This window comes from Cannabis sativa, chromosome 6, assembly GCF_029168945.1.
Source record: "Cannabis sativa cultivar Pink pepper isolate KNU-18-1 chromosome 6, ASM2916894v1, whole genome shotgun sequence".
Classification (NCBI taxonomy): Eukaryota; Viridiplantae; Streptophyta; class Magnoliopsida; order Rosales; family Cannabaceae; genus Cannabis; species Cannabis sativa.
Window position 1 is genome coordinate 7,892,753 of NC_083606.1, and position 26,083 is coordinate 7,918,835.

General features: G+C 32.9%; 2 protein-coding genes across 2 annotated transcripts; both read right to left on the minus strand.

Moving 5' to 3' along the window:
* Positions 1-94: 94 nt before the first annotated feature.
* On the minus strand, positions 95-5,018 carry LOC115724814 (glycine--tRNA ligase, mitochondrial 1). The gene is made up of 10 exons (XM_030654165.2): positions 4,787-5,018; positions 4,268-4,652; positions 3,110-3,492; positions 2,882-2,999; positions 2,502-2,696; positions 2,193-2,417; positions 1,493-1,552; positions 1,285-1,365; positions 786-1,191; positions 95-703 (listed from the first exon to the last, which is right to left on the minus strand). The coding sequence occupies exons 2-10, from the start codon at positions 4,637-4,639 to the stop codon at positions 471-473; spliced, it is 2,073 nt and encodes a 690-aa protein (XP_030510025.2). The 5' UTR covers positions 4,640-4,652; positions 4,787-5,018; the 3' UTR covers positions 95-470.
* Positions 5,019-13,871: 8,853 nt separating this feature from the next.
* Positions 13,872-14,738, minus strand: LOC133039129 (uncharacterized mitochondrial protein AtMg00810-like). Its single transcript, XM_061117952.1, has one exon. It carries the CDS (start codon positions 14,736-14,738, stop codon positions 13,872-13,874), a length of 867 nt encoding a protein of 288 aa, XP_060973935.1.
* Positions 14,739-26,083: the final 11,345 nt, after the last annotated feature.

Consider the following 26,083-nt stretch of genomic DNA (forward strand, 5'->3'; position numbering starts at 1 on the left):
TAACTTTATATATATTTTTAAATAATGGGTCCCCATAAAAGAAGAACATTGCACAAGTTGTATAAATTATCAAATTTACAAGTATTCAATATTGTTTTTTCACCCTATAATAAGGTTATTATTTATTTATTTATTTTTGATAAAGAAGCAAAATTTCATAAAACAAACAGAAGTAGCAACAAGGTACTACCTCCCCAACTTATATAAAACTACAAGAGTTAATTTTTTGTTATGTGCAATAATATTTAAAGAGAATTAGCATCCAACACAGAGAGAAAAACAGAAGAACATTTCTAATCTGTAATTTTTCTATCATGCAGACTGATGTGGTTGACTGGTTTCTTGTTTTCAGCTGCAACAATGGTCACACAACAGCAAAAATAAAACATAAGAATTCTTGAATGTCAAACTCCCAAAGTTAAAATAATGTGTAAGACTCTTGAATGTCAAAACGAGTGATTAAGCTGAACTCAGTCATCTGCAGAGGCAGAAGAATGGTGAGGAAACAACGCCCACACCTCTGTCCATGTCCTCAGACCTTCCGATACATCCTTAACTACAGATGCAGCATCTTCCACGTTGACACGGATTTGATCTTTGCTGTCTCTCTCCCTGATGGTCACTGATGTGGTTGAATCGACTGTCACTGCAAAGGGTACACCGAGTTCATCTGTTCTAGCGTATCTTTTCCCGATTGAGGTACCTGTTCAGGACAATATTAAACAGCTAGTTCCAACATTTGCAAATCAATTCAGAAGAACACAAATGTTGGCTCTATTCCAAACCTGTAATGTCGATTTTATGTGAAATTCCGGCGACAGTCAAGGACTTGGAAATGTCTTTGGCCACCTTCTCGTACTTTTCATTCTGAACCAGTGGAAATACTGTACATTTAATAGGGGCAACGAGTGGGGGGAACCGAAACACGTTCAACTGATCATCACCAGCTTTGCTTGGTCTGGTGTAGAAAGAATGCTCATATAGGCAATATATAATCCGGCCGATACCAAAAGATGGCTCGATTACGGATGGTGTGAAGACCCTTTGGTGAACTTTCTTTTTCTGCTTGGAAATCGCAACCATACTCTTCTTGATGGAGACATTTTTCTCAAGTGTGCACACATAAAACTCCATCTCTCCTTTTGTTTCCAAATTCGCTTTCATCTCCAAAGCTTCTTCCTCTTTCATTGCCTTACAAAAGTTAATATGGGGCATGATCAATTACACAAATACACTACAATATCAAAAACAAAATAATAATAAAAAAAGCATCTGTCAAGTCACCTCCAAAGCTTCAACAACATTTTTTTGCTGTCCTTTGAATACAAGGCCTAGCTCTTTCTTCACAGGAGTTATAATCAATTCCTGAAATCATAAGTTATTTGTCAATCATCAAATAAAGATGACCAGCATCTAAAACAGTTCATTTGTCGAAGAGAGTTATTGAGCTATGACACTGTACAATCATTAGCGAGATAACAGTTGGCTTTACCTCCACTTCTCTTGGTTCTGAAAATTTCTCTGCTGCTACAAGGGGAACACCACTTTTTTCCTGCCATACATTTGCAAGTCATCAGCAATGAATTTCTGTATTCTTACATGTTTTTTGTTTTGGTTTTATAATCGCAAAACAAATCCAAAGAATACATTCTAAAATTTTTACATCTCATCATCACACTGACACAGCAAAGCACACCACCATTTCGGTTCAAAATGAGCAGAGATTTTTTTGGAGTTGTAGAGAAAAAATTAGGGTAAATACCATTTTGAACCCTGTGTTTTGCAAAAGTTACAAATTGGACCCTGTGTTTTGTTAAATGACAAAATGGACCCTGAATTTTCTAAAATAGTAAAAATAGGACCTGAGCTTAATTTTTGACAATTTTTTTTTAATACAACCAACTTGAAGACAATGCTTAATACGAACAGATACAAAAAATGTAAACAGTTTTGTCATAGCACTTTTAGATCGGATTATAATTAAACTTTATTTTGACAAAAAATCAATTCAGGGTCCTATTTGTACTATTTTAGAAAATACAGGGTCCATTTTGTCATTTAACAAACACAGGGTCCAATTGGTAATTTTTATAAAACAGAGGGTCCAAAATGGTATTTACCCAAAAAATTACTCACTATTTTCCAGCACCAAAAAAAAAAGACAGTAAAGAGAAGAAGAAAGAAATACTTACTGAATGAGCACGCAAATCAAAGGCGGATCTGTCTGCAATACCAACACACTCAATCCAACCATAGGAACACTCAATCTCAGCATCCCAACAGTCACATGCATAGTGAGCCATTTCATTTGCAAGGTGCTGGCGGAACCGTAAACGATCTTCATTTATACCAAGACGGGTGAGGAAAAGATACACTCTCCCAATGAAGTAGCCAAGAGTTTCGTTATTAACAATTCCCTAAGTGACATGTAACACAATCATCACCATCATCACATGCATAAAGACTAGGAAAGATACTGAAGAAAAGTTATTTGAACAAACCCCGGCAACTGCATCACCCAGACACAATTTCTTTGCAGACTGGCCAGACATTTGTTCTTCCCTTGGGAACATCAGAAACTCCAATTTTGCAACTTCTGAAAAGTTCGGGTGAGATTTGTCTTCGGGATCCACAAAGTGTTCGATCTCAGCAAGAGTAAATTCACGAACTCTCAGAAGCCCTTGTCGAGGAGATATCTGCAGATTAATACAGTATTCATGGAGTGAGATATTGTTTAAGGTTTCATTTGAAGAGCAAAATAGACCTTGCACAACTGCCACAGATCAAAATACTAGTTACAAAGATGGCATATCCATTACCCACTCAGAAACAATATGAGCATGCTATGCAAACATAAGTGCTAAAGTCCAAAGATAAGAACCTCGTTTCTGAAAGCCTGGCCAATTTGAGCAGCAGCAAAAGGTAGCTTGTTCCCATTGTAATAGTACAAGTCTTTGAAGTTAACAAATATGCCTTGTGCAGTTTCTGGCCGCATGAACCTACAACAGAGGAGATTTAATTACATATCAATTCTACCTAAACAGAAGTCTTAATAATAATAATAAAAGAATCACTGAGGATAACTAGTACCAAAATGTAATGTGCTCACCCAGAGCTCAGACCAGATGGACCTATTGATGTCTGAAACATGAGATTGAATGGATATGGATCAGAAAGTGGATTCTTAGTGTCTGGAGCTGTAATGCCATACTCCTTAAGTTTTGCACCCAGCTCTTCAGCTGAGAGCTCATCCAAGACAGCAAGTATGTGCTTCAGTTCTGCAGCCTCCTTGGCAGTTATGGAAAGGTCCTTTTGAAGCTTTTCACTGCAAAAGTCCTTGAGCAAGTGATCAGCACGGTAGCAAGTCCCGGTTTTCTCATCTTTTACCATAAGGTCAGTAAATTTATCAACATGACCAGATGCTTTAAGAACAACCTCTGGGGTTACACAGGGACAGTCAACCTCCAACATGTTCTCCTCAAGAACAAAATGCTGCAACAAAACAAAACCCCATCTCTTAACAGACTTAACATAATACTTATATATATAAACACACATTGGGATCAAGAAAGCAAATATCGATGTTAATAGAAAATTGGTACTATAAATTCATGGAGATAACGAAAATTTAAGAAAACTTACGGGTATCACATATATTTGTCTAAAAATAGTAAAATTAATGACAAAACTTATACAATACCAACAGATTTGAAGAATTATAACAATTCATCCAATTTAATAACAAATAAAAATCATATTTAGATGTTATAAAATGGTCTTCATTATGTCGTCATACAAATATAATAATATTTGACATTCACCCTCAATAAGGAAACATCACTACCAAAATGAACTTAGAAGAGGTTCAAAATTATTAGTAAAACAATTTTAATCATCAATATTGATACCAATATGTTTGCATGTAATTCTGAACCACGATTTTCTATATATATCAATCATTTTATTGCGTTATATTTTTGAAAAGACAAACAAAGAAAGAAAATTGCATTCAAGCATCGTAAAAATTTCCCATTTTTTGTCGGAAAAGATATATTGCTAGCAAAATTAAGCTGCCTAAAAATTCAAAATATGGGTGAAAATGTCGATTTTTGCTTCCTCGATTGAGATAAAAGAACCTACTTCCATAATCACAACTAGCGGAAACAATTTGAATTTTCTAATCCAGCTAAACAAAGTTCTAAAATTCTGCTCAAACCCGAAGCTCCAAAGTTGTAATCCATCGAAAATCAACGAAGAAGTGACTAACCTGACGCCAAAAGGAAAGGACATTAGACTTGACAGCACAACCTGGGGGGCCATAGTCATAAAGTCCAGCAACACCACGATAAATCTTGAAGGAAGGAATGTAAAACAGACGGCGTTCTAATGTGTTGGAGACCAACTGCCGGAATTCCTCTCTGCTAACGGAACCATCGCCACCTGAACCAGTAACGGTTGCTTGAAGGTCTTTCTCGAGAGTGGTCTTCTCAAGCTTGAGGGCATTGAGAGCTTGGATGGCAGCATCGATGTCAGACTTGGATGCTTTGGAGGCTTTGAGAGCACGTACGTTGTTTCCTTGAGCTTCGACAGCCGATAACTTATCAGCTAGTGCTTGACGAAGCGATTCCTCGGAAGCCATTGATGATGATGGCCTGAGAGTGAGATAATTGAGGGTGAGACGAGTGAGTAATTTATGACCAAATGAAGATATTAATGAGGATTTTATGAAATTCAATGGCATGAAATGAAATCTGATTGAAAATGGTAGAAATTTGAGAGAGATTACCTGAGAGAAATTGCCGGTGAGAGAGGAGAGTTGTGGAGCTTGAGAATCAGAGATAGAGGCGGCTTAGTGAGTGAGAGGTTTAGGGTTAAGGAGAGAGAGAAGTGGTGTTTGGATAGGAAAGGGATGGTGTAGTGTTGTAGTTGAGTTTTTGATTCCTATGTTTGGTTGCTACACTACAATTGGAAAACTCTATTCACTTACATCCTATGAACCCAATCCAATTAGAAGTACTACGAGTGTTCAACAAAATTTACAAACCGTCCAACTCGAGTAAATTGTTCAAATCAAATTGAATAAACTGACAAAAAATACAACTCGAAGTAATACAATAAAAGTCCAAATTGCCCAATGAATGTATTGGGTGGTTTACAAATTATTTTAAACTGCCCAATAACCTGAATAAACCGAATTAAGACGATTTATATATTTTTTAATAAAAATATATAGGGTAAATACCATTTTGGACCCTGTATTTTGCAAAAATTACAGATTGGACCTTATGTTTTGTTAAATGACAAAATAGACCCTATATTTTCTAAAATGGTAAAAATAGGACCCTGAGCTTAATTTTAGACAACTTTTTTTTTTAATACAACCAACTTGAAGATAATTCCTAATACGAACAGATACAAAAGATATAAAAAGTTTTGTCATAACACTTTTAGATCGAATTATAATTAAATTTTAAAAATCAATTCAGGGTCCTATTTGTACTCTTTTAGAAAATACAGGGTCTATTTTGTCATTTAACAAAACACAGGGTCCAATTGGTAACTTTTACAAAACACAGGGTCCAAAATGGTATTTACCCAAATATATATATTATATTGCATAAATTACATTTATTTATTAAACTATTTTATATTTAAAGTTTGGACATTTTAGTGTTTAACTTAAACTTAGATTTATAGTTAATAATTTTTGTTGCATTTGGATATTGAAGTTCAAATTTAAAATCTATACTATATTATTACTTTTTTTATTATTATTTTATGTTTACTCAATTGTATTTATCTTATATTAAAGTTCTTAATTTTTTTTATAGAAAAAAACCTTTTATAGATAAATTAAACTAAACCTCACGGTCGTTACAAATAATGTTCAATGGGATGGTTGACAAGTCAACCATGGCATATTAGTCCACTTAGCCACATTATGGGTTGCAAAATTACAAGATCTAGAAATGAACAAAAAATTACAACTCAAAAATAAACTAGAGAGCTTATTACATTGGTGAACATAGTTAACAATACCCCAACTGGAACAAGTCACATTCAGCGCCTTGATAACTATCTCCGAGTCACTCTCAATTAGCACACAAGAGTGTTTCAAAAGCACTGCCTTCTCCATGGCCAACTGACAAGCAGAAGCTTCGCCATTCAGAGGATTAGTGAAGTTTAGCATGTTAGTGGCCACCCATAAAATAGAACCCGTGTGATCCCTAGCCAAGGCCACTCCGCACAGAATCGCAACCAACTTTCACATCACAATTAATTTTGATCCACTCTTCCGGAGGAGGGGTCCAACCATGAGGAATAGCAGCATCAGGCAAGGAAAACAAAACAGACCCGTAATCTGCATAACAGAAAGTGATAGATCCAACACAATGGTTAATGTTACTCAGAGAATTGTTGTGTACCTTATCGTGACGGACCTTCCAGATCGTGTCCACCACAATGGAAGCATAGAGAAATAATTTGTCCACTTCAACCCCTCTAGACTTCAGACTCTAAAGAAATTTGACTCTGTCCCATAATCTCGCACCGGAGTCAACAACCGGCATGATCCCCCAAGAGGAGGAACGCCACATGTGGGACGCAAAGTTACAGTAAAGGAAAGTGTGCTCCATTGATTCCTCACCCTCCCCACAAAAAGGGCAAGAGACATCTTCAATATGTATTCTTTTGGCAAGGAGAGCACGGACATGAAGGGCAATAGAAAGAATGCTCCACTAGAGAACTTTATGGCACTCCAACACTTTAGATTCCCAAAGTCTATTCCATAAGGCTGGAGAAACAGTGCACTGAGACGCGTGGTCCAAGGCTTGAACTAGGTAGGCAGACTTAGTTGAGAATAAGCCATTCGAATCCTTGGTCTAGACCTATTTATCCCTACCATTGCCACAAGGTTTACATCCTTTTAAAATGTTGCTAATTGTTTCTTGATCATACAGAAGATGAAGTTTAAGGATATCTTAATCTCCATTGTCCAAGAGAAGGTCTGCAACCTTATCCCAATCTTCATCCTGATATTGGAATCTCTAGCAAAGATATGGGAATCATGAACAGTTTCATCAACGAAGAAAGAGAACAAGACGAATAATCAAGATCCTGGTCGGTATTGGTTTTATGGTACTAAATCAGGTATCCAGGGAAAGAATTCGTATTATTTGATTATCATTGTACCATAGCCCATTGGATCTTCAAATGTGTGTACACTAAATCAAAACAATAAAATACAAGTGTCTTCCAAATCATTCTACCACACACAATGAATGATGTGAGCTATTAGGATAAAATGTATAGTATTGTTCTTGTTGAATTCTTAACACATGAGCAGGAATTGTTCTTGAGAGAAAAATATTTTTTCTTCTCTCAATGGTGTATTCGAAATTTTATGTAGAAGATAAGTGTTCTAACTTCTCAAATCAGACTTCTATTTATAGTAGTTAAATCTCTTTAATTAAATCATATTTAATTGTTTACATAAAATAAATATCTATAACTGAATTCGGTTACTGATATTTATGAAGAAATCTCTCAACTACTTGAGAGAATATCTCAACCAATTTGAAATATCCTTAACCACTTTTTAAATTAAGATATTTATCAAATTGAATTAATTAAATAATTAATTAACCCAAAAAGACAAACTCTATGGGACAGGCTAAATGGTGGTAGGGGTCTACTTTGTCTAAATTAAGACAAGGTTGGTGTCTTTTATCCTGACAACTTTTATCTCAATAAATTTTGTCTTAAGAACTTTTATCTTTTTCATGTTTAATTAATATAAAAATTATTTATTTATTACAAAAATAAATAATTACTATTTTGCCAATTCAAAATAAATTTTTTCCGAACATCATTATACTACTTTTTATTCCTTTCCCTTGACAGTGCTTCAAGGTGACGATTCGAGGATCATGAACCTATAATTCTAAGTTCTACTAAACTAGAATATTTTTTTAAGTCTCATCAACCAAATAATCATTTATTAATTCCATGATTGCTTCACTAAAAATATAGAATTGAACTCTTAGTAATTGTATAGAATCATATTTACTAAGCTTTACTATAGTGTCCATTGATATAATCAATTCAAGTGATTAGCCCTCCATGTGTTGATTCGTAATTAGTTTAGATCAAATTATTGTTTTACTCTTCTAATTACTTCTTTATCCTTTAGTACCATTAATTCACTATTAGAAGTATAATCCAGATCTCATCTAAATTTGCGTGCAACTTTTCAGTACTAGAATTAACACATAAAAGGAACCAGCATTTGATATGTTAAGAAAGTCAGGATTTCATAATTGTAGATCATGTTCTAGCCATCCACATTATTAGATTTCCAAAATAGAAATTGTAAGAATCATCTTCTCTGAGAAACTTTAACGAGTGAATCAAATAAACTAATAACATGAACAGGAGTTCGTGATTACTCAAGATTTAGGCCGATTTACTATTGATTATCGTTATGATATGAATTAAGTCTTTATAGTAAATGATATGTTAAATAAAAATAACTTTATTCATATTAGTCCTTATCATATATAATCTATATTATATACAACACACTTTGATTTCATACTACATTTTCTAAAATAAATAAAATTACTAATAATAAATAAGTAATTAGACAATGTAATTACAATATTATTATAAAATAGAATAATTTATTTAAGTTATTATTATTATTTTTTTAGTAAAGTTAAATTATTATTTAATATATTAATAAATAATTATATTTTATTATTGTACGAAAAAATTATGATATAGCCGCACGAAGAACAATTATATTGCCTAATAATAATAATAATATATCGTAAATATAAAATTTGATAAGAAAATAATAATAATGTAAGTCATTTAATGCAAAAGGACATGTGAACTAAAATTTAATAATAAATTATTAAAAATGACATAATGATAAATATAAAAGCATAATATTTACTGTGATGCAAATTTTGTATCATGATATATTGTGATCCAAATTGCAATTTTGAATAACTTTTTGGTAGAAGAAATTGCATTGTATATCCATTTTACTTTGTTTATTTTAGGGTAATTTGCGGCAAAACCTCCTAAAGTGGACAGGTTTTTGCAACTAACCCACTAATCTAAAATTTTGGTGGTAAAACTACCTAAACCACTAGTCCGTTAGCAGTTAGCCCTTTCCATCCATATTTGGATGTTAAGTGCCAGGTTGGAATGTCCATGTGTACACAGTGTACACGTGTACACGTGGCACAATTTTATTAGTCCACGTAAATAAATATATAAAAAAATAAAAAAATTAATTATTTTAAAAATAAAAAATAAAAAAAATATATTTTTCTTTAAAAATTAAAAAAAAAAATTTTACATTTTTTTTCTTTTTTTTCCTTTCTTTCTTTTTTTTTTCTTTTTCTTTCTTTTGCAAATACCCTCTTCTTCTTCTTACCTTTCTCTCTCTCGCAGGTAGGCAGCCATGAAAGACCACCATCATCTGCCATCTCTAATCTCTCTTGATCCCCCTCTCTCTCTCTCTCAGCCATCTCTGTCGATACCCCTCTCTCTCTCTCTCAGCCATCTTCTCTTTCTCAATCCCCCTCTCTCTCTCTCTCTCTCTCTCTCTCTCTCTCTCTCTCTCTCTCTCTCTCTCTCTCTCTCTCTCTCTCTCTCGATAATACCCAACCTCAGGACCATGTCGTCGTCGTCACCGTCGTCGAGGACCACGGACCCAGGTGCCGTCGCCGTCGTCGAGGACCACCACGCCAGGTAAAACCCGATCCCCTATCTCTCTCTATTTGCTCGATCTCCTCTCTCTCTCTTTCTCTCTCTTTAGATCTAGGGATTTCTATAAAAAAATTTTGCAATCATCAAGATCTGTGTATATACATCCCTATTTGAGTATTATCGTGTTTATTATTTTCAAATATGAGAAAAGATAATTGTTGTTGGGGAAAATAAATTTAGGGTTTTCAGATTTGAGTTTTGGGACTGAAATTTTGTGTATATATTTGTGTGTGTTTATTTGTTTGTTAGATTTGAATATGTTTAAATTTAGTTTTAGTATTTAATTTTTTTGTGTGATATGGATTTGAAAAATAGGTTGTGGTGGTAGTTTCGGTAGTGGTGGGCGGTGGTGTTTACGATGGTTATGGATGGTGGTGGTTTACGGTGGCTACGGTGGCTACGGATGATGGTGGTTTCGGTTGTGTTGGTGGTGGTGTTTACAGTGGCTTTGGAGGAAAGTGGTGGACAGATAGAGAGAGAGAGCTGAGATGAAGAAGAAGAGGGTATTTGCAAAAGAAAGAAAAAGAAAAAAAAGAAAGAAAGGAAAAAAAAAAAAAATGTAAAATTAAAAATGTTTTTTTTTTTAATTTTTAAAGAAAAATATTTTTTTTTTATTTTTTATTTTTAAAATAATTAATTTTTTTATTTTTTTATATATTTATTTACGTGGACTAATAAAATTGTGCCACGTGTACACTGTGTACACGTGGACATTCCAACCTGGCACTTAACAGCCAAATATGGATGGAAAGGGCTAACTGCTAACGGACTAGTGGTTTAGGTAGTTTTACCACCAAAATTTTAGATTAGGGGGTTAGTTGCAAAAACCTGTCTACTTTAGGAGGTTTTGCCGCAAATTACCCTTTATTTTAATGTTTATCTTTATTTTCATATTCTTTAAGAGATATCTATTTTTATAAATGATGTAAAATATGTGCTAGACTTAAATAAAAAGTGAGAGTATATTAAACAATTTACTCAAAAAAAGTAGGTATATTTTAATGAAATATAATATAATAGTACTTTTGATTAACAGACAATGGAAATAGTAGTAAATGGCCCTTTATCCCCTTTTACTGGAACTTAATGTCTCTTTTTAAAAATAATATAGCAAATGACTTTTATTATTTTTTAGTACTTAAAATACTCTTAGTTATATAAGGGTATTATTAACATTATATTCATTCTCCAAATAGAAATAGAAGCTCTGCTCCAAAATCTAAATGACAAAGCCTCACAATCGAAAGCGACGAAGCTCTGCTCATTTTCTTCTTCTTCTAGTTTTCTTACATCTCCAAATTACAATGATTACCCCCAAACAACAACCAAAGTCTCAGTCAAATTTTTCTATTGGTATATACATTTTGTATTATGATATATATATTTTCTATACTATGGTATACCATTCAGAAAATAAAATAAAAAAATTTGGATTGTATATTAATTTTGTTGTATAGCATAAATATATTTTTAATCAAAGAATATCAATCTTTAGTTTTTTCTTTCTTTATTTATTTCATTCGTCATATTAGGATATGTATTTATTCAAAAAATCACTATTTTTTAAAGTTTTTTCTATATTTTTCTTGTTTGATATACATCAGCACATAAAAATGATATATTTGTAGATTAAATAGATATCCCATAGTGTAAAATTAATATACCACGAGCTTAAATTTTTTATAAGTTTTTTTTTTGTTTGTCTTTTTTTTTTTTTAATGAAATAATGTAATGCACAATATATATAATGTAGTGAAAATTATATATACGTCAAATTTAAACTAAGATTCATTTTTTTTCTTTCTTTCCTTCACGATATATCATATCACATACAAACAATATACCTAAGACCAATATGAATATACCACAAACTTAAACTAATATACTATTAAATGAGATATTTTCCCAAGATATATAATAGCATACAAAATATATACTACAATCATAAGCAGAAATACTACAATAAAAAATGAATATAATAAATTAAAAAAATTATATATACCAAAAACTTAATTTAATATTCCACATGTTTTTTTTTCTTTCCTTCATGATATACTAATGAACATAAAGACAATATTTTCTAGTGAAATATAACTGTTGACCGAGATTTTCGGCAACTATTAAAATATGATTATAGTAGTGAGCTGTAAGAAAGCGAGATGAGGATTTTTACGTGGTTGGGGCGTTAATGAGCCTTAGTCCACGAGTCTTTGTTATTAATGGATGTATTTAATACAGATTCCACATTTGAGTGAATGTTATCCTCATAAATACAGAGAATGTTCTTGGTGAGTATTTTCTCTTCTTGCTCATATGCCACCCAAGATTCTCGACCCCATTAAATGAGCTTTGAGGGGGTATTTATAGTGTTTTGGTGGGGTGATCCCTAGAATTGTTCTTACAAACGTATCTGTAAGTATCCATAAAGTTGGGTATTCCCAATGAATATACCATGGGTGATGCATGGTCAAATCCCTAGGTGCTGTAGGGTTTTTATGAGGAATGTCCTTTTTGCCTTGTGATTGACGTGACTCTTCGCAGAGTAGCCGTCGCTAGACTTAAATGATCATTACTGTGGCGCTGCTGTTTGGGGGTTGTGCCGTCAGACTTTATTGTGTGTTACAGTCCCAACACGCTTCCTCCCATGCGGCATTAAATGCGACTTGATTGCTCAGGAGAGGCCTGACACAACCCGGAGAGGCTTCATGCTATGCGAGCTTCCGGGAGTACCTTGTACTCCGGGTGCCTCCTCCAGGACCTATGCCCAGGGTGCTTCCTTGTGGCGTACAAAGACTCATCAAATGTTTACAAGTTATCTGGTCCACGTGTCCCTATACGACTGGTCCACGTATTTAGGGCAAATTCGGGGGCAACAATAACTATACCACTTAAACTAATATTCTACATTTTTTAATTTCCGTCTTTCGTTCACTATATACCATAGCACATTAAAATATTACACCACAATCTTAAACTAATATACTACATTTCAATTTTTTTTAATATACTATTGCACATAAAAACGATATACTATTGTGCAAAATAACTATACCAAACACTTAATTATTCAAGATTATAATTGTAATTTTATCATCAAATTTTTAACTGAATGAACATTTTGTTAATTTTTTATAAAAATGGACATTTATTAACTTAGTTGTTAAATTTAGAGGCATTTTACATCTTGATCCCTATAAAAAAAGGTATTCCTTAACTTACTCTTTTTGTTATGTGAATATTTGTATCACAATTTGGCATACTATTAAAGTAGAGTGCTGTTTGGTAACACTTTTGTTTTTTAATTTTTTAATCACAAAATGGAAGTAAAATTTTTATTTTTAAAAAATTTATTTTTAAAAAACAAAAATACGTTCTGTAACCACTTTTGTTTTTCAATTTTAAAAACAGGAAACAAAAGTGTGTTCTGTAAAGTTCATTTTCATTTTTATTTTTTGATTTTATTTAAGTCGGGTCAAGATCCGGGGTTGAATTCGGCTTCGGGTCAGAAGCCGGGTTCAGCGCCAAGGCCATGAGGAGGGTGTTGGACAGCACAACACGTGAAAACGTAATTACTTTATTATTGAAAAAGTAATTACACCAAGACTTGAACACTTTTTATTAGACCACAATACACCAAACACTTACTCTTTTATTTTATCACTAGACACCTTTACTACACACTTGTATATAACTTACACTTTTGGGACACTTTGTATTTAGACACTTATTAAGAACACACACACTTGTGTATAGATAACTTAGCACACACTAAGACTTCACTTGTTTTGTGCACCACATCCATGAGACCAAGGGTCTATTTATAGTGCCTCATGGTTGGTTGATGAAGCTACTTCAATTTACTAGAGAATTCTAGTATTGGGCTTCTCCCAAATAACTAGAAACATCTAGTGACTATTGTTTCTAAAAATTTCTAGACAATTATTTTCTAGTCATTTCTTACATTTATCTAGACTTTTCTACTAATCTTTGGCAATTACAATGGGCTTTGTCTTAAATTAACTAACAAATATGTAATAACTAGAAATTTCTAGAAGTTTAGAGGAGGAAATGACTTCTAACACTCCCCCTCAACACCAACTCTTCATATTGAGTTGTTCTCTGAGTTTTTGAAATCTCGTTGTGCTGAGTCCTTTAGTGAATAAGTCTGCTACTTGATCTTCGCTCTTCACTTGGTGCATCTCTAATTCTCCCTGAAGTACTTTCTCTCTGAGAAAATGGTAATGCACTTCCAGATGCTTTTTTCGAGCATGAAATATTGGATTCTCTGCTAGACGGATAGCAGACTGATTATCACAATAAAGTGGCACTGAAAAATTTGTGAATTGGTATAAATCCTTCATTAGTTGCATCAACCACGTACTTTCTTGAGCTGCCATTGCTGCTGCTCTATACTCTGCTTCTGTGGTTGACAAAGACACTGTTGGTTGCCTTTTGCTACACCAAGACACTACTCCAGATCCAATCTTGAATACATACCCAGTAGTTGATCGTCGGGTATCATGATCTCCAGCATAATCAACATCGCAGTAGCCAATGATCTTAACCTCATCCCCTTTCTTATAGAAGAGACCATAGTTAATGGTATTTTTGACATACCTCAGTGTTCGTCGTACTACTTCCAAATGTGGCTTCGTTGGTTGCTGCATATATCGACTTACTACTCCAACTGCATAAGAAATATCTGGTTGAGTCAATGTAAGGTAGATTAGACTTCCCACCAGCTGTCGATACATTGCTCCATCTTGCAAGTCCTTTCCAGCATGAGCACATAGCTTAGCATTAGCTTCCATGGGTGCTGAGATAGGCTTGCATTCGAGCATTCCAAATCTTTGCAGCAAATCTTTAGCATACTTTTGCTGACAGAGAAATAAACCTTCCTTAGTTCGGTCAACTTCTAATCCGAGGAAGTGTTTCAATTCTCCAAGCTCCTTCATTTGAAAGCGTACTGATAAGTTCTCCTTTGTTTGACAAATTTCTACGTCATCATCTCAGTGATAATGAGATCATCGACATATACCAAAACTATCGCGATCTTTGCTTCCCTTACTTTGACAAATAAGCTTGAATCTGCATGTGCCATAGAATATCCGCTTTCAACTAAGAACTCAGCAATCTTTCCATACCATGCTCGTAGAGCTTGCTTTAATCCATAGAGTACCTTTTTCAGCTTGCAAACATAGTCAGGATGTGCTTTATCCTCAAATCCTCTTGGTTGCACCATGTATATCTCTCGATCCAGTTCTCCATGTAGAAAGGCATTCTTCACATCCATCTGCCATAGCCTCCAATCTTTACTAGCTGCAAGTGCTAACAGAACTCGCACTGTTGTAATTTTAGCGACTGGGCTAAATGTCTCGTCATAATCTAGCCCATATTGTTGAGAGAATCCTCGAGCAACTAACCGAGCCTTGTATCTCTCAATTGAACCATCAGGACGAGTTTTTACCTTGTAGACCCATTTACACGAAATGGGTTTCACTTCCTTCGGCTTTGGTACCAATTCCCAAGTCTGATTCTTTGCTAGCGCACTTATTTCTTCTTTCATAGCTCCTAGCCACTTGGAGTTTTGGTATGCCTCTTCATATGACTCTGGTTCTTTGAACTTTTCTTCTTCAGCTACAACAACATTAACATATTTTGGATTTGGCTTTCGCGCTCTTGTTGATCTCCGAAGTTCTGGTTGACTATCATCATGTTCTTCTCTTTGATGCACCCCTGTTTGCCATGGATTCTGAGGTGCCTCATCCTCAGTGTTTTCTTCTTCATCTGTATCTTGTGTTGTAGGTAACTCAACAATTTGCTCCCCCATTTTCTTTTGCAATTCGTCTTCCATTTCCTTAGAATCTGGTAATGCTTCCTTTTGCAATGACCACCATGATGATGTCTCATCAAAGACCACATTCCTTGATGTATAACACTTTCCAGTTGTAGGGTCGCAACATCTCCACCCTTTCCGTTGGCTGTCGTATCCCACAAAGATACATCGTATCGCCTTCTTGTTAAATTTGCTACGTAGGTGGCTTGGCACAAATACGTAGCACACACAACCAAATACTCGAAAGTGACTTATTGTAGGTTTACAACCCCACAGTTTTTCAAAGGGTGAAACGAACCCTAACTTAGCCTGGGGAAGCCTATTGATTACATGAGCGGCTGTCTTCATACCTTCAGCCCAAAATCTCCCTAGAACATTCTTCGCATGTAGCATGCTTCGACATGTTTCTGCAAGATGGCGATCTTCCTCTCGGCTACTCCATTCTGTTGTGGCGTATTTGCACATGTGAATTGATGGCGTATGCGGCATTCTCGAAGATACTCAGAAAATTCATCTGAGGTATATTCGCCACCGTTGTCTGTTCGGAGGCATTGGATTTTCTTGCTGACTTCTCCTTTTACTATTTCTTTAAACTCTTTAAATTTTGAAAAAGTTTCGGATTTTTCTTTCATAAAGAAAACCCATACGTACCTTGAGAAGTCGTCGATGAATGTAACCATGTACTGCATGCCGCTGATTGATGGTTGTTTGACTCGCCCAAACACGTCAGAATGGACCAGCTCCAATGGTGCTTTAGCTTTGAACTTTGAATCTTCATACGGTAATTGATGCGCCTTACCGTATTGGCAGCCAGCACATACAATCTCTGTTCTGACCTCGAGTTGAGGAAGACTTTTCAGCATAGACTTCTTCATCATCACCTTGAGTTTATGATAACTGACATGTCCTAGCCTTGCATGCCACAAATCTGTTGTTTCATTCTTCCGAGTCTTGTCTACATAAGCAGACTCTGCTGACATTACATAGACAGACTCTAAGCGTCGTCCTTTCATCATCGGTGTTCCAGAGATTTCAAGATCTTGGTAGATCTTGACATCTTGAGGGCCGAATACGACATGGTGGCCTGTTGCCGTAAGTTGCGCCACTGATAGTAAGTTTTTCTTCATCCCAGGTACATGGTAGACATCCTGGAGTGAAACTTCTTTTGGGCTAAATCTCGGCGTGATTGTTGTTTTACCGATGTGCGCGATCAGTAATCTTGAGTTGTTGGCTGTCACCACTATGCGGCCACCTTTATATTCTGTCATGTCTTGCAGCTTCTCTTCATCTCCTGTCATATGATTTGAGCAGCCAGAGTCGACTATCCAATCATTATTGTAGTCGATCTTTCCTGGAACAAAAGCTGTCGAAGCTAATTCTTCTTCCTCCACTGCGAATGATTCTTCTGCGTCCCATTCTTCATCGCTTGTCCTTTTTGCATTTGATGTGGTTGCATTGCCTTCTGCCGTTTTCTTCTTGAACCAACAATTTTTAGCCATGTGGCCATACTTGCCACAGTTGTAGCATTTTCCATCAAATTTATTGTTATTCTTTGATTGACCACCCCGTTTGTCTTTATTCTGAGCTCCCCCTGTTTGGGAGGTCCCATGATGACTATCCTTGTCATCATGTTTTCTAGTATTTCTACTAGTATTTGGTTGGGGTCGTCCTTTCTTATCTCTACTAAAGGGTGTTAGAGATTTTATTACAATGAAAGAAAATCAAGATATTACAACTCTATTGTAATACAATACAAGGACCAACAAAGAGATTAAATAAATGTTACAACAACATAATATTCAACATATATACACTATATATATTATATATAAGAAATATAGAAGAAGATAAGAACACATGCAATATAAAATATGTATATATAATAAGAGAATAATATATATATATATATAAACACTCACTCACAACCTTGAGTGTAGATTAGTGGGGATCACCATGGCTTGAACAAGGTATTATACCTTTGTCCAAAAGCTTATTTCCCCCTATCTCTAAGCACTAAGGGAACTCTCATGGAAATAGCTTTGGGAATTATCAAGCCTTTTAGGGTTTTTTAGCAAAGTGCTTTCTTGATAGAAAACTTGACATCTCTAAAATGAGCACCTTAGACCTCTTTATATAGTGTTTAGGATATCACCATTTGAAATTCAAACTCATAACCCCTATAGATGTTATGGACTCAAATGTAACTCTTACACACACCATAACTCCTATAGCATTAAGAATTTCAAATAAAGGTGTGTAACATCTTTTACACTCTTAATGTTGGTGATAATGGTGGAGGTTACTCATAGTAACAACTCCCCAAATGTTACAAAAAGATGACAACTAATATAGTCATATGTTACATATTATTAGTTTATTACACATATTTAATCTATATATTATATTATTATAAATAATATAACAATCCCCCACTAGATTAAATATTATCTCTATAGTAACAAACTTGTAACATTTGTAACATTTATTTAATCAATCAAAAATATTATATCAAAATATAACATTCCCCCACTTTGATTGACTAAATACACACTTCTAAAGAAATCTTGCTTAGGTGCATTAGGTAAAATGTCTTTCGACTTGAATTTTACCTTAGTGTAGTTACCACAAAGTTTGATGAAATTTTGGTTGCCGTAGCATTGAACCATTATTCCTTTAATACAAACCGGTGATAACACACACACCCTCGCTAATGCTCACTTGAGACCGCTTGTCTTGCTCTTGCACCGTTAATGGCCATGTGCAAAATTCCAATTCATAGACTCTCTAGAGAATACTCCCAATTCTCATAAGAGGCGGCACCACCTCTAGTCCATATAGGTGGAGTTTTAGTGTCTCACCACTCGTTAGACACTTCTTAAGCTTAAGTGAGTTTTCTTAAGCTTAAACTCCATTAAAAAACCTTTTGGTTTTAACCCTCAATTTTACAACATGTACTCATCCATAGATGGGACAATTGAGTACCACATTCACTCTATTGACTTGTTATTACCTATTGAACTTAAGACTAGATTTTTACTAGTGTTAAGATAGGTTACCATCAATGAGCAAAACGCTAAGGGAGTTTAGGTCCCATCCCTCGAAAATTCATGCTTTAATCTTGTACGGAGATTAAGCGATTTGTTATAACCTCTCACTATTGATTCCATGTGAATCATGCATGCCAAAAATATAGTGTTCACTTTGTGACCACTTTTCTCCTTAAGTACTTAAGTTTTGAAAATTCAATCATAAAAGATTAATTTTCGCACAAATTCTCAATAATTTTGATACCAAGCATATCAAAATTAAACACTAATTTAAACACCAAACATGTCTAAATTACACTTTATTTTGAGACACTAAACATGTCTCAAAAATACACATTTTAGTTTTAGACACCAAGTATGTCTAAACTTTCTCATATTGGAGTATGCACCCCCACACTTTTACATTTCATTATCAAGACAATATCTTGATTTTAAAATATAGAAGACCACTTTGTCTCTATAATTTCTCTTAAATTTAATTTCTTTCTTGAAATTATTTTTACCAAAATTTGACACAAAAATATGTCAAAATTTTACATATGCACATAGCCAAATTTGATTTAGAATTTGAATTCAAAATCAAATAAATTAATCAACAATGTCTCAATACATTTTGATTAAATTTGTGGCTCACCCCCACATTTTTACCATAAAGTGTATATAAAATATCACTTTTATGTATTTTCCTCTTGAAATGACTTTTTAAGGTCACTTTTAAAATACCATTTGATATTTTAGTTTTCTCAACAAAACTAAAATATCAAACTCACATCACCACTTACAAAATAATGTGATTATTTTTTACTCATAATTTTAAGGTTATCTCCTCATTGAGATTAGCCCAAAATTATACCAAAGTTAACAAAATTCTCATCAATTTTGTTCACAACTTTGATTATTTAAGATTCAAAATTGCTTCTCCAATTTTGTTATCTTTTCACTATTTTTGAATCCACATTGATTCATTTACTTTTGAGTCCAAAATTGCTCTTCCAATTTATGGCTCATTTCACAAGTTTGAATTCACTTTTAATCCATTTGTTCTTGCTTATGACAATGCAAGTCCAATAAAAGTGTAACTCTCATAGTCCACTTTCTCTTATCTCAAATATGAGATGATTATCTCTTATAATCCAATAAAAGATGTAACTTCTCAAAAGCCATCTTTTATTATCTCATAAAGTGAGATGTTCACTACCAAATTGAAAAGAATTTAAAATATTCTTTATTCACAAAATAGATGATTATAATTCTCACAATAATAATAAACACTATTTTATTATTATCAATATTATTATCATGCTATGTAACTCATATATTAATATAATATGTATGTTACTAATCAATATCTCATATGTAACATACACATAATATCAATATTAAATTCACAATATATATGTTACATATCTCATATGTATATAATATATATACTATAATATACATATATATCATATACACATAATATATATTAATTACACAACTATATATGTTACATACCTCACACATATATAACATATATACACTTTAATACACATTCATGATATATATTATATATAATATATGTATTATATATGCATGTCTCATATAAATACATAGAAATAATTATTTCTACATATTTAAACTCACTAATATATATTATATCACATGCTCTACATATATGTAATATATATTACTCATACATACATATTATATATTATATATCTCACATATATACATATAATAACATGATATAAAATTCAAATATCATATTATATACTACTATATATATATTAATATGATATAATCACATGATCACATATATGTCACATATATATATATCATATATATTACTATCATATAAAATAGTAAATCACATAATATACACCACCATGCTCACCCATGAATGGTTTTCACATAAAATCTCTTATCCTTGTATTCTCACAATCTTGATTTATCACCTCTTCCATTGAGAAGGGATAAGCTTTTGATTGTTAGAGATTTTATTACAATGAAAGAAAATCAAGATATTACAACTCTATTGTAATACAATACAAGGACCAACAAAGAGATTAAATAAATGTTACAACAACATAATATTCAACATATATACACTATATATATTATATATAAGAATTATAGAAGAAGATAAGAACACATGCAATATAAAATATGTATATATAATAAGAGAATAATATATATATATATATATAAACACTCACTCACAACCTTGAGTGTAGATTAGTGGGGATCACCATGGCTTGAACAAGGTATTATACCTTTGTCCAAAAGCTTATTTCCCCCTATCTCTAAGCACTAAGGGAACTCTCATGGAAATAGCTTTGGGAATTATCAAGCCTTTTAGGGTTTTCTAGCAAAGTGCTTTCTTGATAGAAAACTTGACATCTCTAAAATGAGCACCTTAGACCTCTTTATATAGTGTTTAGGATATCACCATTTGAAATTCAAACTCATAACCCCTATAGATGTTATGGACTCAAATGTAACTCTTACACACACCATAACTCCTATAGCATTAAGAATTTCAAATAAAGGTGTGTAACATCTTTTACACTCTTAATGTTGGTGATAATGGTGGAGGTTACTCATAGTAACAACTCCCCAAATGTTACAAAAAGATGACAACTAATATAGTCATATGTTACATATTATTAGTTTATTACACATATTTAATCTATATATTATATTATTATAAATAATATAACAAAGGGTGCTTCTTCGTCACTCTTTAATGAGACTCCAGACGTTTGTTTAGCTAACGCTTCTTGGTCAACTAGCAAGTTTTCTAACTCAACAAGAGAAGGTTGGCTTGGCCAACCTTGTATTGCAGCAATAAAAGTTCTATATTCTGGCCTTAATCCATGAATAATAATTCTTCTAATTCTAGCATCTGACATGCCAGCACAAGAGTCTAATGCAGAGATTTCGCGACAAAGAGATTTTACCTTGGTGAAGTGTTGGTTGATCGTCATGTCGCGCTGCCTGATTGAGAGAAGCTCATTCTCCAGAAGCTGCAATCTTGTATCATTCTTCTTGGTGAACAGCGATGCAAAAGTATCCCATGCTTCCTTCGGTGTCTTCGCCGGCCTGATGTGCTCCAACATCTCATCTTCGACTGTGGTCCGAATCGCAAACATGGCTTTGCCCGCTTTAATCTTCCATTTCTTTAAAGCATATGCATCCTCCGGTTGTGTGACTTCATTGCCACTAACGATCTCCCACAAGTCTTGGCCTTGGAGATATGCCTCCATGTGCATCGACCACGTGTTGTAATTTTGGTTGTTAAGTTTCTTAATTCCGCCGACCACTTGAAGGTCACCCATCGTGCAAACTCTGTAGTACTAAACCACACACGATCACTCTAAGAAACTCAACAAAAGACTCTATCGGAACGAACTCGATTCGGCTCTGATACCACTTGTTGGACAGCACAACACGTGAAAACGTAATTACTTTATTATTGAAAAAGTAATTACACCAAGACTTGAACACTTTTTATTAGACCACAATACACCAAACACTTACTCTTTTATTTTATCACTAGACACCTTTACTACACACTTGTATATAACTTACACTTTTGGGACACTTTGTATTTAGATACTTATTAAGAACACATACACTTGTGTATAGATAACTTAGCACACACTAAGACTTCACTTGTTTTGTGCACTCACATCCATGAGACCAAGGGTCTATTTATAGTGCCTCATGGTTGGTTGATGAAGCTACTTCAATTTACTAGAGAATTCTAGCATTGGGCTTCTCCCAAATAACTAGAAACATCTAGTGACTATTGTTTCTAAAAATTTCTAGACAATTATTTTCTAGTCATTTCTTACATTTATCTAGACTTTTCTACTAATCTTTGGCAATTACAATGGGCTTTGTCTTAAATTAACTAACAAATATGTAATAACTAGAAATTTCTAGAAGTTTAGAGGAGGTGATGACTTCTAACAGAGGGGATTTAGGTCCGGGTCTGGTTGTAATCCAAAGGATTGATTAAGAAAAAAACTGTTTAAAAAAATTTTGAAAGTGATTTTTTTTTTGTTTTTAAAATTTTGATTTCTAATTATAAAATTGAAAAGTAAAAACAGTTTTATAGAACATGTTTTTAAAAAATATTTTCACTTTTTCACTTTTAAAAACAGAAAACTAATTAAAAAAGTGTTACCAAATGCCACCTAGATTTTTAACAAAATGAGTTATATTTTACATTTACATCTCTAATGAAATAATTCTATTGTAAGCCTTCTACATAAGAAAGCAATGCCAGAAGGTTAATTTTTTCTAAGCTGCTATAATCTCTTCTCTGTTGGAGTCTTAGTTCAGATTCCTCTCAATATAGATAATTTTTTCTACTTTTTTTTCCTGTGTAATAATGGATTGTTTCAAATTCAAAATTGCATTTGTAGAAAGAGATGCCATATTAATATAACCATCTCAGATCAGAAGAAGAACCAAAGCAATTTCCATTGGTCTCTCTGGTTTTGGTAGTTGTGGTTTCCTAGTATATATTTAATTATATATGGAAACACAATAATTAAAAAGAAAAGAGGCCTTGATTGTCCCATCTCCAAAACGTGCTTAGGATTCTATTGGCTCTTCTCTTATCCTTTCTGTTATTATTTTGAAATCTCTCGTCTTCATCTTTCTTTTACACTCTATCTCAAGATTCTCGAAAAAAAAAACCTATGTCTTCTTAGAGGTTTTTTTTGCTATATTATTAGTTTTCAATTTTAGAAATTGTGTTTCCAAAAGCGAAAAGAGAAAATAGTTTTTTGTCATGTTAAAAATTTAATAGTATTTGACTTAGTTTTTTTAAAATTATTTTTAGATTTTTTCGATAATAAAAAAAATTTAACAACACCATACCATGACATGAATCCATCCCACCTCGATACGGACTCTGGACTCGGACTCAGAGCCAGATCCTGGACTTTGGACCTGAACTCGCAGACCTGGACTCAGACCTCGAACTCGAGTCCGAAGTCTAGGGCCAGGGCTGGGTCTCGGGGACTGTTTGGGTCTGGAGTCCGAGTTCGGTCATGGACTAGGGTCCTGAGTTCGAGTCCGTGTTTGAGTTCCAGGTCCGCGTCTGGGCCAGAGTTCGAGTCGAGATCCAAGTTGGGATCCAGGTTCGAGTCCCTATTGATGTTTCTTGTTTTATAATTTAAATTCATTTTTAAAAAATTTAGCCAAACACCCCTTATTAATTTTTAATTTTTATTTTTAAAAATTGAAAATAATTTTTAAGTTACAAAACTAAACAACTCTTTACTGGAGAAGATATAGTATATTATAGGGTAAATAGCGGCATAAGTATCTAAAGTTTTATGTTTGTAAGATGCTTAAATCCAATGTTTAATTTTAGTGGCATAAGTACCCAATGTTTATAAAACTGTAATTTTCTTTCAGTTCGGTCAGTACAGACTCTGTTTTGAATTTATTAAAAGAATATTTAGAAATAACTGATACTACATATTTCTATCTAGATCCCATGAACAAGAATTTGGGCCTGGTATGTATCCTATTTAAGACAATAACAGAGTATGTACTAACAAAATTAGAAAAATTACAGTTTTACAAACATTGGGTACTTATGCCGCTTACAAACATAAAAATTTGGGTACTTATGCCGCTATTTACCCTATATTATATATATATGTTAGAGAACAATATTTAAAAGCTAATGTTGAAAATGTATCGTACAAACTAATAATGGATTAAAACATAGTTTCAAAACAGTATAAAGAAAGAACCAAAAGATGATAAGATATCATCTCCAAATCCAAATATTGGAGAATTGCTCTCAACTATTGTTATTATTTTAAGATACATATCCCCATTACTAGTCTCCATGATTTAGGTAGATGTGCCTTTTTTTCTTATATAGATTTAAAAATGTGGTACCAGTGGCTTTTCCTTACAGATAGATTAAAAAACAATAACCCAAAAGCAAACTCTGTCCCAAAAACATGCAAAATAAAGAGAAGAGATGACCTTTCGTCTCCCCACTTTCAATATACTCTTATTATAGCTATATTATAATAATCAAAACATACTTAGGATTCTTTTTTTTTGTTTGTTTATTTAATTAAATAAAAAATGCTTAGGATTAAACAAATAAAAGAATGGGACTTTGGGAATTTATGTTTGAGTTTGTTCAAAGTCATGTCAAAGCTGGTCTCTCTTCTTCTCTACTCACTCATATACCACTCTCATTTTCTCATCTAATTCTTCACTGCTCTCTTTCAACTCTCAAAAAAAATAAAAAAACTGTCTTCATAATCATTTTTCTTTTCTTCCTGTTGCCCAGAGTTTTTATTTTTATTTTTTACTTTGAGTTGTTTTCTTTGTTGCTCATTTCTTTACTTAACTTTCATAAAATTATAAAACAAAAAAAATTGTTGTGTAGTTTATTTCTCTGTTTTTTTATATTAGGTGGGAAAAAAGCTTAAAAAAAGAAAAGGTATGTACTATGTTTGTGATGAAAGATTTTGGTTTTTATTTTGATATAGCCTCTAATTATATTTTGTGTTTTGATTCAGGGACTGCTCTTCATTAAAGCTAGTGGTCTTCAGTACATAATTATCATCAGGTATACTTTTTTTTTTATTATTTTTTATTTTATCTCTACTAATCATTATTCTTTATTTTATTTTATTTTTAAAATGTAAAAATATACAATTAAAATCAATTTTGATTTTGGATAAATTGGTTGCTTGAGGCAAGCTCTCTTTGTCTTTGAAAGTTTGTTTCTTTGTTGGATTGAGTTTATACAATCATGTTACTTCTTTTTTAGTAACTATTCCAACTAGGAATTCTAATGTGTTTTTGCTATGTTAATTAATGCTGTAATTTAAAAATAAAGTATGTATGTTTTTTTATTCAAAATTAAATAAAATTAAACTAAAATATACTATAAAATAAAAGAATGACTATAAATAAAAGAATGACTATAAATAAAAAAATATTTAAAATTAAGTACAATGATAAATTTGAATTTTAATTAGACTAAACTAACTATAACACTAAAATAAATTTTTAAATCTCAAAATATGCATATTTTTTTTTAAAAAATTTGAACAACATTACAAGACCATAACAATTTAATAAGAGAAATGTTTCTAAAGATGTATTATAAAAAATAAAATTCATAGAAATATTTAAAGTAGAAAATTCTATATTTATCAAAGGGAAAACTTATTTTGTGGAATTTCATCCATTTTTTCACACAAGGTTCCACAAAAAAAGCTAGGCTTTTTTTTAGTTGTGTATTAATTTAATATATACACAGAAAAACAATAATAAAAAAAGGGATTAGAGATTGGTTATCTCACCACCAAAACCTGCTTACTTGGATCATTTCTAAATGATTATTGATATATACTGTACCACTAAATTTGGGTTCATC

Coding starts and splice junctions, on each gene's coding strand:
- LOC133039129 (XM_061117952.1), bottom strand. CDS start 14,738: ATGAAGGAGCTTGGAGAATTGAAACACTTCCTCGGATTAGAAGTTGAC.
- LOC115724814 (XM_030654165.2), bottom strand. CDS start 4,639: ATGGCTTCCGAGGAATCGCTTCGTCAAGCACTAGCTGATAAGTTATCG. Junction 3,493..4,267: donor TCCTTTCCTTTTGGCGTCAG/GTTAGTCACTTC, acceptor GTTTTGTTGCAG/CATTTTGTTCTTGAGGAGAA. Junction 2,697..2,881: donor GCCAGGCTTTCAGAAACGAG/GTTCTTATCTTT, acceptor ATTAATCTGCAG/ATATCTCCTCGACAAGGGCT.